The sequence below is a fragment of the Lichenostomus cassidix genome, chromosome 5, assembly GCF_008360975.1.
Source record: "Lichenostomus cassidix isolate B80296 chromosome 5, HeHo_3.0, whole genome shotgun sequence".
Taxonomy (NCBI): domain Eukaryota; kingdom Metazoa; phylum Chordata; class Aves; order Passeriformes; family Meliphagidae; genus Lichenostomus; species Lichenostomus cassidix.
Genome location: NC_139486.1, coordinates 61,509,995 through 61,523,322, shown reverse-complemented (window position 1 = coordinate 61,523,322; position 13,328 = coordinate 61,509,995). Strand labels below are relative to the sequence as shown.

The 13,328-nt window shown below is 39.8% G+C and overlaps 1 protein-coding gene across 6 annotated transcripts in view; it reads left to right on the top strand.

The window, feature by feature from the left end:
- The window catches only part of LOC146436940 (uncharacterized), a 34,436-nt gene extending 28,310 nt beyond the window's left edge, over positions 1–6,126 (top strand). For all 6 annotated transcript variants that reach the window (XM_085063362.1, XM_085063359.1, XM_085063357.1 and 3 more), the window contains 8 exons: positions 257–408; positions 487–646; positions 1,945–2,097; positions 2,646–2,813; positions 3,698–3,795; positions 4,147–4,281; positions 4,903–5,017; positions 5,506–6,126. In XM_085063362.1, coding sequence (XP_084919488.1) covers positions 257–408; positions 487–646; positions 1,945–2,097; positions 2,646–2,813; positions 3,698–3,795; positions 4,147–4,281; positions 4,903–5,017; positions 5,506–5,664 — 1,140 coding nt within the window. In that variant the 3' untranslated portion in view covers positions 5,665–6,126. The remainder of the gene's footprint in view (positions 1–256; positions 409–486; positions 647–1,944; positions 2,098–2,645; positions 2,814–3,697; positions 3,796–4,146; positions 4,282–4,902; positions 5,018–5,505) is intronic.
- The last annotated feature ends 7,202 nt before the right edge of the window (positions 6,127–13,328 follow it).

Genomic DNA, 13,328 nt, shown 5'->3' with positions numbered 1-13,328 from the left:
TGTAATTTTGTTGTGTGTGCAGAGAATGTTTAGAGACATTATGGGTTCTGAAGTTTAACTTTGTAGATTATGTGAGTGCTAAGATAACACTGTGTGCCCAGAGAAGATGTGTTTACTGTTTTGGGATTTAAGGTAATTGCCCCTGTTAAATGGGGCAAATGGGAAAAAACCTTACTCTTCAATTAGAATTTTATCACTAGTCAAACCACCCATCTAATTTTCATTCCAGTTCACTAATGATGTTTATTAAACCTAGGCTAAAGAAGGAGCCAGCCTTGCAGCTGTTGAAATATCCAAACTGAAGAGCAAGGTTGATGATCTGGAGAAGGCTTTGCATCAGACAAAAGCCTTCCAAGCAGAAACCGAGAGAGAGATCACATCATATCAGAACGAGCTGGCTGCATTAAGGTATAAAAGTACAGCTTTATCCTTTTCCCTGATTTGTATGTAGTATATAATTATTTAACATTTGATGTTGGTGTTCAGAATGGAGAAAAACCTCCTCCTGTCTGAGTCCCAGGCGCTGAGAAATCAGTGTCAGATCACAGTGGCTGAGAAAGACCGACAGATTGCAGAGCTCCAGAGGCTGCAGCAAGACATGATTGGGAAGAAGTCACTCCCTGCTGGCAGCAATTACCCAGTCAAGGTAAAGAAATGGAATGTAGCAGGAATGTAAAGTGGAAGGTAGCAGTTTATTGTGTGAAATTTGCAGCCTGCTTCTCCAAAAGGAAGCATACAGCACTCTATAGTGATCCTGTAAGTTACTGTCTTAAGTTAGTTACATCCAGAATGTAAAAAGAAGAAGTTAAAAAAATGATAAATGGGTTTGTTTATTTCTTTCAGATTTGTTCTGGCTGTAACCCATTTTTAGGGACAGACTTTTTAAGAGGGTCAAAAATGAGCTTGTGGTTCACATGGACAGTAGGTTTCATGATTTGTGTAGTTGATGCAGAGAAGTTTTAACCACCTAACAAAGTTCATTCTTCAGAGTCTAAATCAGTGTCTAATTACTGCAGATTAGACTAGAACCTAACTGGGGGAGAAAGGGGAATGGAGGTTCTTGTCCTTCCCCTGAAACAGCTGGATCTGGCTTCTGCCAGGGACAAAACCCTGGATTTAGAAGGGCAGCAGCTGACAATTGCTGTTTACTTTTGTAGAGTGTCATTAAAGATTCAAGGAAAGTGCTATTGTGGAATAATATTCTTATTTACCTTTTCTGTGCCAAAGGAAGGAAGCAGTATTCACTTTAATTTCATTAAAACCAGCATTTTAGTTGCTGAAGTTTGTATGCTGTTCATTTTCTGTGATTGCAGAATAAGAGTTATTGACCGGTAATGTCTGTGGGTAATGGAGTATTTTATGTGATAAAAATCTTTTATTTCATGTTTGTATGGGTAAATAGAATCCATAAAGCATTACAGGGGGCACATATCCCTCCTTTATTGGAGATTAATATCAAAATGTCAAGCTGCCAGAGATAAAGAAGCCCAAAGCTGTAAATTGGTAGTGAATTCAGGTGTTTTTTTCTTTCCAAAATGGATTCTTTCAGCTTTGAATTCATATTTACAAAATAGCTGTTTTACAAGTCATGTGTGCAATACATTATTAGCTTGAAAATAATTTTTGAAAGGTGTTTTATATTACTCCCTTGCTCTTTTTCCCCCTTTTTTTGTGCTTCACATTATTTGCAAATTAAAAAATAAGTTGGGTTGCCTTTTTGTGGCAATTTTCTGTTATTTTTTTAATGCCAGTATTAACTCTGTATATTAAAAAAAAAATCCATCTTTTATTTAAAGTGTCTTTCAAACATGGTATGAAGTTGTGAGAAGAAAATGATCATGTGAAAAGGGAATTCTGTAGTCCACGTGCTTATTTAATGTTGGGGCTGTGGATTATTTAAAGAACTCCTGCACCATTTACCTTGAATATCCTGATATTTTTAAGGCTTTGGAAACTGCCTGCCTTGCTGGAAGTGGGGATGCATCAGAGGAAATCAAACGTGTCCTGGCTGAGAAGAACCAGCTCCAGGCAGAGCTGCAGCGCTGCCTCCAGGAGATGCACCAGAAGGATTTGCACTTCCAGCAGATCAATTCCAAGGTAACTTGGAACAACAGCTCTGAACCTGAAAAGCTCAGGTGAATCTGGGCTGGCAGCACATTGGAGCAGTGCAAAAGTAGTAGTGTCTTGCATGACTGAAAGTTCATTTTATTTTGAAACGTAGATATCTTGAGACAACCCCGCTGGCTCAGACTGGAAATGGCAAATTAAATGTCAGTTCTATGTTTCTGTCAGGCTTTCCTGTAATTTTCTTGTTACTTGACTGGGAGGTTTATTTGACTGCATTCTGAAGACATTGATGGGCCACTGCTGAACTTCTATTCAAATATTTTTCTTCACAGATACAAACAGGTGTCTGTGTTAGCTGGAACAAGATTTTAGCTTCTGGTTTGGGTGTATTGATGACAGGGGAAATCACTGCCCAGCTTTCATTATTTCCTCTGCTCATAAAACATCTAAATCCCAACTGAACTGTGACTTGCCAAAAAAGTTGATGCAATTTTGAAACAGCAGGTCTCAAACCTGCAGGGATTTCCTGGGAGAGCTAATTCCTAATTTTTAATGACTTCAATGTGAATTTCTCTCAGGTTGTGCAGTCAGCAGAAGAGAATGCTGTCCTGTCTGCCCAGCTGAAGACTCTTTCCCAGACTCTGAGAGACAACCAGCTTCATTACACTGATCTGCAAAATCGTTACTTGAGGCTGGAGAGGGAATATCAGGCAATGCAGGTGACATCTTTCCCAGGCTCTGTCCAGGTAAGCAGATACATAGAAATGTTTTTAGGTTTTTTTCCTTCTGTGCTTACACTTCTCTGGTTTTATCTTGCTAAAAATGAAATAAGTACTTTTTGTTGTACTGATTCAGTACGTTGCTGGCCCATGATGTACTGAAGATAACTGTCTTTATTGTTGTTAAGCTGGTTTAGTTTGAGTTTTCATTTAAGGAAGCTGTTTTACACATTTTATTGTTTTGAAACACGTTTTGAGTTGGTCTACAGGTGGCAGAAATGTCTGGATGCATGATCACTTATCAGGGGATCAGGAAGTTCAGTGATAATTTCACATCAGTTGTGGCTCATTTTGCAAGGTGTTTGATTAATATTTTCAAAAGTGGGATTTACATCCCCAGTATTTCAGTACCCTTTGCCAATCCCTCATGCACATCTGTAAGATTATTAATTGGGGGTTGGAACTAGATGATCTTTGAGGTCCCTTCCAACCCAATCCTGTATGGTTCTATCATTATTCCTTTATTTTTAAAAAGCTTTCCACTGCCTTGGTTATTCATTAGAAATCATTATTTGGAAGCCCTAAAATAGCATATGGATACATACAGAAAACAACTCTTGCTCTTCCATAGATTGAAATAAATCCAAACAAGATCTGTAAATTAAAAATGCATGAATAGCTGTCTTGCTTCTGGAACTGTGGTCAGCACTACATTACTGTGTGGATTTGTAGATACATTTCTTTCCCATCAGACATTGCTGAGATGGAAATGGAAATACTAAATGGCAAGAAGAATTATCTGTTCCACTGTTTTGTGGTGCTTACAGCTTCTTTAATTGAAATAAAGACTTCCAGCAAGTAGAAAAATGGTCACTTGTTTGGTGGTTTTTTTTCCCCTTAATATTTCCTAGGATGAAACCAGAGCAGAAGTTCCCCCTGGAGCACCACAGGAGAGATCTGGGATTATTGTGGAGATAGACAATATGGAGCTAAATGAGCTCAGGAAAAGGTCAGCACTCAGAGCATGTATTAGCAATATTGTTTTCCTGACAGCTGTGCTGTGAGTGTGAAAGTAATGCTTTTCTATCCCTCTGAGGCATTTGTGTGGAGAAGGGGAAGAAGTAGATTTACAGTGGATTAAATGAATCATAAGCCATATTCTTGAATTGTTATAATCTGGTAATATTTGTGGTTTGTTTTTGTACATAAATATACTTATTGGTGACTTTGTCTCAATATTTAAGCTTAAGCATCTCATTATAATTAAGTCTTTCACAAAAAGGAAGAGTTCCTCATAAAAAAAGAGCATGTAATTCTTCTAGTCCATAAAATACTGATTTCAGATTTTATTTTGTTCCAGGCTTGCAGAGACTGAGCAGCAATATGAGTCAGTGCAGCAAACTCTCTCCCAGCTCACAGAAACATTGGCAGAGGAGAAGAGGAGGAGAGAAGCTGCAGAAGAGGCTCTTGGACTCTCTGAGGAGACAAGTAACAGGTAAACACAGATTATTTATTTGCCTTTTCTTTTTAGTGAGATTAGCGAGAGGTTTTCATGTGGGTCTTAAGATTTTTTTAAGCAAATAATAATAGTAGCAATAATAAACAAACCTGTTTGTGAGCCCACTGTGCCTGAAGTAGTGAAAATCCATGTGTAACTGTAAAAAGCTACATTTCACTCTGGATCAAGAAAGTGTAACAGTCTTTGGGATTTTCTTTTTCTTTATTTAATTTCATCTGTTGGATTCAGTAGTCAGTGGTATTTCTTTTTTTTCCAGGTTAGGAAAAAAATCTCCCAAATAACAGTTTTAGTACAGCCACTGGTTAGATTGAAAATATCATTATCCACCTGCCTAAACAAAGTGCCCCTCACTATCACCTGAAAATCAGTGTTCAGCCAGCTGGTGATGGTGGGGGGTTAATCCTGAATAAATGAAGCACTTTGAGAGTAGATTGTAAACAGAGACAGAAAAAGACTTGACACCATAAAGTGAGTCTGCTTTTTGTGGGGGCCTTTCCCCAGCAGTGTAAGTATGCAAAAGAGTGGGGTTTGTGTCAATTCAGTACTCAAAAGAGGAGCTAATTCAGCTCTCCATGTCTCTCTCTGATTTTTCTGTAGATTTGAAGTGAGCAGTTACAGGTCTGTCCCCAGTGACTACACTGTCCAGATGGAGACTGAGGAGGAGAGGGAAGCCTTAATCATCAATCCCAGTGAACACGTTGTTGTGAGAAAGGTAAGGGAATGAAAGCTTTTATAAACCCTGAATTATCAGCTCCTTAAAAGTGGTGGAAAAACATCCCTAATTTCTTTCTCAGTGGGCTGGGAGTCAAAGGCCAGCAGCTGTGTCAACTGTGCCAGCAAATACATTGAGTATGTCCAGATTAAAAAATGTATGTGATCATATTTGTGCTACACATGTGGCCATTAGATAAACTGTGTTTGCATTTAATTATGCATGCTCAGAATGCAATATGCATATTTATGTGTGTGGAGTTGCATAATACCCAGCTTGTATTCATTCCTTTCCCCTCTTCTTTACGCTGGGGTTTGGGTCTGTAAATCATTTATGCTTTGGTGTTTGGGATTGGTTCTGTTTCCCTGTTGGTTCAGGGTTGGTCAGAGGGAAAAGGTTTGTAGTGCCTCAGAAATCCAAGCTGCTGTGGAGCTTTCTCTGCTTTGTATTCCTGATTGTTGATGTGCTAATTTTTGTCTCTTCCCCAGATGAAAGGAGGAGCCCTCTCCTTGCGCCGCTGGCTCCGAGGGCGAAGCCTGTACTGCTCCAAGCTGCTGACATCCCGAGCCAAATCCCGCTATTTATTCCTCACCTACCTGGTCACACTACACCTCCTCCTTCTCCTGTGCCTCAGTGGTGTGCTCTGAATCCACTGCATTCCCTGGGTGGATCCTTTCCCTGTGGGTGGTGCCAATCCCAGCCCGGAGACTCCTCACATGCTGCTGTTCCGCTATGCACTGGACACAGTTGTACAAATCCTTGGGACACTACACGGAATCTTGAGCTTCTCCAATGAAACTTGTGCATATCACACTTGCTCCAAAGTTGACTTGAATTGCTCTTTAACAGTGGGATATTATATTTGCTAAGGAGAAAATATTCCCCTCTGCCCTATAAGGAAACTGCTGCATCTGAGTTATTTAATATTGTTTGTGGGTACATAATGGTTGATTACTACTGAATGGGTTGTAAATGATATCTTTTCTATACAAATTTTATTTTAAGAGTTAAACTATAAATTCTAAAGGAATATCAAGCTATTACTGTATATTGGCTTCTTGATTATAACAAGAAGTTTTATAGAGTGCAATAAAGGAAGAACTACTGGATTTTTGATTTTCTTTGGTTGGTTGGGTATTTTTTTTTTGGCTGACAATAAAAGAATTAAGAAGGTCCTTCTTTTCCATTCGGTGTGTAAAGAGTATGACAAGATGCATAAATCTGTGTGGTAATGAGGTAAGCTGATAATGAGGTAAGCTAAGAAAGATTCACAATTGAGATGTCATAAATATCTCCAACTTCATATATTCTTTTTGTAATTTTTTTCTCCTGTAACTTGTGGGGGTTTGGTATTTTTTAAATTTACTTGCACTTTTCTTGGTGGGGTTTAGTTACTGCCTGCCTTGGAGGCAAAATGTTCCTCAGCTGCAGAACATGTGAAATTCAAGCTTCTAAAGACACACAGCCTTAGATATTTTACATGTTTCAGCTTCAAGGTACAAATCAGCAAATTCAACTAAGAATCCTGTGGGGAAAAGGAAAACCCAGTGAATATGGGAAAGGAAGGATTCCATCGGTTTTACTGCTGATCAGAAACAAGGTTGACTTGCAGATATTTTAGTGAAGCGATTTCTCTGCTTAAGAGGTAGTTACTGCTGCAGGTAAATACTGTAAACCACCTTTTTGAATGGCCTTTAATATTTCTTAGTCTGGTAAATGTCTGGATTTTTATATAAATCCAATACATTCTACTGTAATTTTTTTTAACAGTGGTGACTCATCTGTGAATGGCTGATTCAGTCCCTGTGTTCAGCCCTGGTGTCACCCAAGCACTGAGGTGACTGATGAACACCAGGTACAGTGGGATCATGGTGCTGAACATGCTGCCTTTCCCCTCCCAGCCTGAAGATGGGTGTTAGGATGGTAATGAGCTGTTCTTGGCTAATGATGTTATAATGAAGCTGAATGTTTTCCAGTGACAACAGTGGACTTTCAGTCCTTCCAGCCTTACTCATCCAGTGTGAGGGATTTTTGTGGTGGGGAGAGAGAAAACAACCCTTTGTCCTGAGGCTTAGTGAGTGGGAAAGGATCCAGAGGTGTTAGAAATTCTGTCCTAATTTATCCAGGCTTTTGTGCTGTCACTGTGATAAGAGCAAACTTGGGAAAAAAAAAAAGCCAAATGGCTTGACATGGAGATATTCTATGAACTCCATTCTGGAAGGTGATAAAAATGTATCAGGAGGTGAGCTAATGTCATTTATGAAGCAGCTTTTCCTGAGTAAGTATTGCCCTGAGAGTGCATTCATGTTACAGTTCATGATTTAAATGCTTGGCTTCACTTGGTCTGAGATCAAGCAAATGGAGGAGATTTGTTTCAAACCCTCTACTCTCAAATTCCAGTGTCGCAGCTGATGTAATTCCTGATGTATTTAAGACCTGAGTTTTCCTCTGGTTTGTGGCATTGGAGCCAGAGTCTGGGTGCAGTGCTGTAATGTTGGATACTGCTGGCGAATAATTGATTTATTGCAGTCCAAAGCCCTTTCCTGAAGGTTTTGGAAGAAAACAGTTTGTGGCAATGTGAATGTTCAAAAATGCCAGCTACTAGAACTAAGGGATAAACATTCCTAAATAAAAGCTCTTTCCAGTTTTACGTGATAAAATCAATTTTTTGCCTTGTTAAGGAGAAGAACTTTGCTGGACAAGTGCTGTTTTTCATTCCTTTCCCTTTTCTGAAGTACCTCTCCTTACTTGGTGAAGTTGCCAAAGAAGAAAAAATAATATCCTTCCTTCTCAACTGCCTAAAGAGGCAGTTTTCCAGTCCTAAAAATAACCCAGGGATCCAAAATCAGGCCTGCCCTTGGTGGGAGTTCTGCCATGAATTTCAGGGAGACCAGGACTAGGAGGTGTTGGCCAGCTCCTGAAGTTGAGGTGTTCCTAGGAAGTCGTGCCAGCTGCCTCCTTGTACTTTTTCCCAGAACAGCCACTTCCGTAAAGTATTTGCCACTTAAAAATATGGAATAGATCCTGGAGTGAGCTCTCCACATTACAGAGTGGCTGTCATTTAAAAGCACATGGCAATGCTTCCCTGAAACTTTTGCTGGGGCTTATTTTTAGTTATTTTTAATTATTTATTTCTTTGAGATTGATGATCACTCTCTTGAAAAAAAAAAAAGGAAATTTCAACATTCTGTGAGGGAAAATCTGCAGTCTTTGAAGTAATGGATGTTTTTGGTGGTTTATTTGCCATTAACTTCTAATGTTACAGGTGGTATGTGTGTACAATTAATTCATTTTAAACAAAGGAACTTTCCAGAAGATAACTGCCCCTTGGAAGAGGTGGGATTGATGCTAAATCCCAGCAGAGCCAAGTGTGTGTCCTGTAGCTGAGCTTGCCCATGGTCACTAGGCCAATTAACAGTATCACAGCAACCTGAAGGCTGCAGTGGGAGATTTCCCATTTGGAAGAAACAAAAAGCTGCAAATGTCCTGATTAATTTGCTTTGTTAAATCCTATTCAAGTGGGAATTGATGTGGATACTTCACGTGCTTTGTAAGATTGGGGTTTTAGCATTGACTTTGCTGTTTAGGTTCATCCTTTTCCAAAATGACTGTGTGTTAATGATATGAAGGTGTCTTATGGAAGAAAAGCCCCACTTGTTGGATTTTATTCATATCATGAGTCAGATTTTGATTTTTCCGGACTGTCAAAACCCTCCCCTCAAGTTCTGTGAGATGAATAATGTTTTACCTCATATGTAGTGACCTTATTTGGGGCAATCATGACAGGCTGCCTAATACAAGTGTGATAAACCTAGTAAAATCAGTATTTAATGAGTGATTTTTCTTTTAGAAAATCTGCCTTTGTTTTGTATTAATTAATGAGTTTTTGCAAAATACATGTTTTTCAAAACCATTTGACCTCCAGCAAGGGGGAACCTCGCTGTTTAAAGGCAAAATAGTGGAACTGCTTAGACAGACAGAGCAACCAAGTAAGTGAATCTAGAGAGATTGTATCTTTTCCACCTCGAATTCCTTCCCTTTATTTATTGCTTTGTGCAATGACAAAGGACCCATTGCTTGTGGAGAACCATGAGTTTGCTGATGCCCAGCTTGGCTGGGCTCCTGTGTGGGCATAAGCTTTTTTGGAGCGGCCTTGGTCTTTCTGGGAGGGTTTATAGAAGGAATTGGTACAAAGTTGTTACCCACAGATTCTCATTTTAGTTCCTGGCATGTTTTGGGAGTGCATTCTGTGAGCTACAGTATTTCACATGAAGTTTTAACTTCAAAATGGTGCTCTGTCCTTGATATTCCTGATATTCTGCACTAATATTGGAATAATATCCTTTGCAAGGTGTTACAGTTGGAATGAGTCAAAATACAGCAATGCAGGGGATGAAGCACAAAATAAAAGAGGGATCCTGACACTGCAATAGCCTATTGAGCATGGAATCATCACTAACTGGCATGACATAGGAAAGGTGGGTGTTTTGTTTTGTACTTTCCACATACTCGTTGGGAAGTACCTGGGTCTGGATGTGGAAAATGCTGTACCTCCTCTTAGAGACAGGACTGCACTTTGGTCCCTTGTCTCCATGGGCTAGGGGGAAAGCTCCACAGGGAAATGCTCCTGGTACTGTTTTCCTGTGGAAAATGCCACTGACAGGAAGGCACAGGGCTGGGGTTATTCTGTACTCTGGCTTGCTAGGATGAGGTGCAGTTACAACCCAAATATCCAAACTCAATTAGTGTTCCACATCCATGGAGCCAAACTGTTCCAAATGAACACACCAAAGCTGATCCAGGAGCAGTGGGAGTTCTTCAGCTCATGTTTGGAAACAAATTTCCCACCTGCTCCTCTAGATGGAAGCACAGTACTTGGATTTCATTCTCTCCCTGCTTGCTGCAGGAACACTTAGCTTCTATGTGCATCCCATTACGTTTTTCTTCCTGATAATTTTCCTGCTGTCTGCATTCAGCAAGAAGTAACATCCTCCTGTAGGACAAAACATAAAAATAAAATTGGAGGTGATTATTTTATGTTCTCTCATCTGCATCTGGCAGCTGTCCTGTGCACAGCACACACTGGTGTGTGCTGCTTCTCTGGGTAATGCTAGATGCAAGAGCAGACCATCTGAAATTGAGTCAGAAGAAGGAACTAGAGAAGGTTAAAAGGTGGGATGTGTTTTCCTGTAGTGTGACCTCCTGGCTGGATGGATTATTTTCGGGGTGTAATGTAATGGAGGCCTCAGGCAGTGAAGTAACTCAAATAATGGTCAGGTAACAGACTCTTGCAGCTTGAGCTTTTCTCTTTTTTTTCTTTAGATGGGTGCAGGAATTACATGTGAAAGTGGCTCCCTAGCCCAAACTGGTTGGGCAGAGACAAGAAATAGCTTGTTGTGATAACTGTTGTGATACTGCAGATAAGGTAAAAAAAGGGTGATTTTGATCCAAGCTGCAAATTTCTTCCCAGGCTTGGAAATCCTACTCCTGAAAGGACCAGGATGTAGAGGAAACAAGAGAATTCCTGGGTAACGTGCCAAAAATGGGACAAAGGCACAGCAGTGCAGTGCCCAGGCATGCAGAGGGTACAAGAAAGGATGAGGGGAGTGTGTGAGAAGGAGCAGGAGTGGGAATGGTGCAGGATGCACAGGGGGAGAGGAGGAGGAGAGTGGGCAGGCTATGGAATGGAACATTCCTGTTGTCCCGTGCTTCAGTCCACAGTATTCCAGTTGGAAAAGAACATAACCCATTGTCCATCCCTGGCCATTTGTTCCCAGGAGGAACAAATATGGGAGGGAAGGCATTGGGATTGAGTGTTTTCTGGCTCTGGTGACAATGTCAATGTTGAATAGAAGTGCTGGGATCATTTGGGACAATTCCTCCTCAGGAATTTCTCTTTGCTAGTGTGCTTGCTGCTCACGCTTAATTCTCGTGACCTATAAAACCAACACTGAGTTATTTTGGCTCTTGGGGAGTATCCTTATCCAGTAACATTCTGGTTATCATTAGGTCAGATTTAATGGGCTGTGCTGTGCCTTGATTGGGTCAGGTTTTGAGGGAAAACCTGGAAACTCCAGGCTTCTGCTTTAAGTCCAGCTTTGTTCCTCACTGCTGAAACCACCAGTTCTTTGGGAATTATGTAAGCATAGAGATTTCCTTCTCTTCCCTTACTTATTTTCTGTCTGAAAAGCAGTAATTTTCTTCTTACATCTGATTTATAGATATTTTTTAACTTTTACATAATTACTTTCTGGTTTATTCAACTCTCCCTGCATTTGTATTCCAAACCTTCAAATGAAGGCTGGCCTGGCATCCCAAAGCCCAGTTCTGGAAACATCTGATTATTTCTTTTTCTTAGAGGAGATATAGAATTAATTTTTTTTCATACAGCTGATGATTTTAATTAATAACTCCAGCTCTGGACAGCTGTTGACATTGTAGGTGCTTAAAATTTAGAGAGGATCTCTTTTCCATTTAGGTTAATTTTGGAGCATAATAATACTTGTTTCTATGATATAATACTTGTTTTTAGGCTATTCCTCAAATAAACTTACCCATAAAACTATCCTGATGTTTTGTGCTTAGAAGTAAGTGTGTTGGGTTGGAAAAAAAGGAGCTAAAAAGAGAATAAACCCCCAACCCAGTGAATTTGGTCTAATTTGTTGAATAGATGTGAATTTGGCAGATGTGCTCTTGATTGCTTTCTGTCTATTTTAATATGGCTGTAAAAATATTAATACATTTTTTAAAAGCAATTATTTTTATTACATGAAACACATTTAATATATTTTAAAGATATTTAATATATTACTAAAATAATTTTAATATATTACTAAAAGTAACGTATTAAAAGTATATTACTCAGGCTGTGTTAGAGAAACTTACGGCTTTTGGCCAAAACTCCACATGGCAAATTTAGCCAGGGATAGAAGTAAGTGTGATTTAAATACAGAATAGATATAGAATCACCTGGGAGAAGGAGATGTGGCTCTGCACTTCCCTTGGTGCCCACTTTCAGCATACAGTTAATGGGAAGATTATGCATCCATTTAGCAACAGTGTAAATAAATTAATTAAGCTGTGAGCTTGACAGCAGCAATGACTGGGAGAGAATACACCTGGGAGACAAAAACCAGCAGCAGACCATCAAACAGCCCAGTTTTGAACAGCCAGGGGGTAGAGCTCCTACAGCAGACGTGTCTAGGACTGTTACTCTGTCATTACACTGGAATCAAAAATCTGGGGGTTGAGATTGTTTAAAGGCTTTTTGTTTATTGCTGATGGCATTAAATTCATTACCATGATTATGAGCGATTGGTAATTCATGTGCTCTTTAATTGGAAGCATACTTTTCATTACAAGTTGACTTTATTGGTGAAGGCATTAACTTCTGAAATGCAAAATGTGAGTGTAACCCCCTCATGTCAGAGGCTGTAGGGATTGAAAAGCCATGTGGATGTGGCACTTGGGGACATGGGTTAGTGGTGGCCTTGGCAGAGCTGGGTTTTTTACAGGCTTTTCCACACTAAATGATTCCATGAAATGTACTCCAAATTTACCATGAAGAGAGAAGAGGAACTGTTGTGTTTGCTGAGGGTGGGGGCAGAATGAGATGAGTTTAAAGTGGACCAGGTGAGGTTTCAGCCAGACAAGAAAGCCCTGAAAATGGTAGGGATAGATATCACTGGGTTTGTTTGCTGGAGGAATCTGTGGGTGCTCCAGCAGAGGAATTCCTGTGACAGAACCAAAGCTGATTACTCCTTGAGATGGGAGTAGCCAGATTGCTCCTCATGGCTTCTTCCAGCTGTGTCTTCTGTACCTTTTGTGTGTGTTTGTATATATATATAAACCTTAGATTGCTGCATTGATGCAGCCCTGCCACCAGTGTAAAAAAAATTTATCCCAAGGTGTCATCTCCAATTAATAGTGTCAGTAAAAAGCTGACCTAGGTTAATGGAAAGACATCCACTGGCTTTGGTGATTTTCCTCTTAAATGAAATCCCAAAGAAAGCATAACATGCTGTTCACAGGAGAACCATGGTTTAGGAGGGGAACTCATGAGTAATAACTGTCAGTATTCATTTAAAAAAATAATATTGGCTGTCCCTTCAGATCATGTTAAGTGTAGATCCTAAAGTTTTTCCATCTCTTCATTCCAGATCCTGTTTGAGGCATTCCATGTGTGTAGCACTGCAGGCAGTGCTGACTCTGTGCCTCTGGAGCCCAACCCATTCAGGATCTAATCAAATATTTCATTTAAGTGTTGGGTTTCAATCTCATATTGACATCTGCTGGTAAGGCATCAATAGAA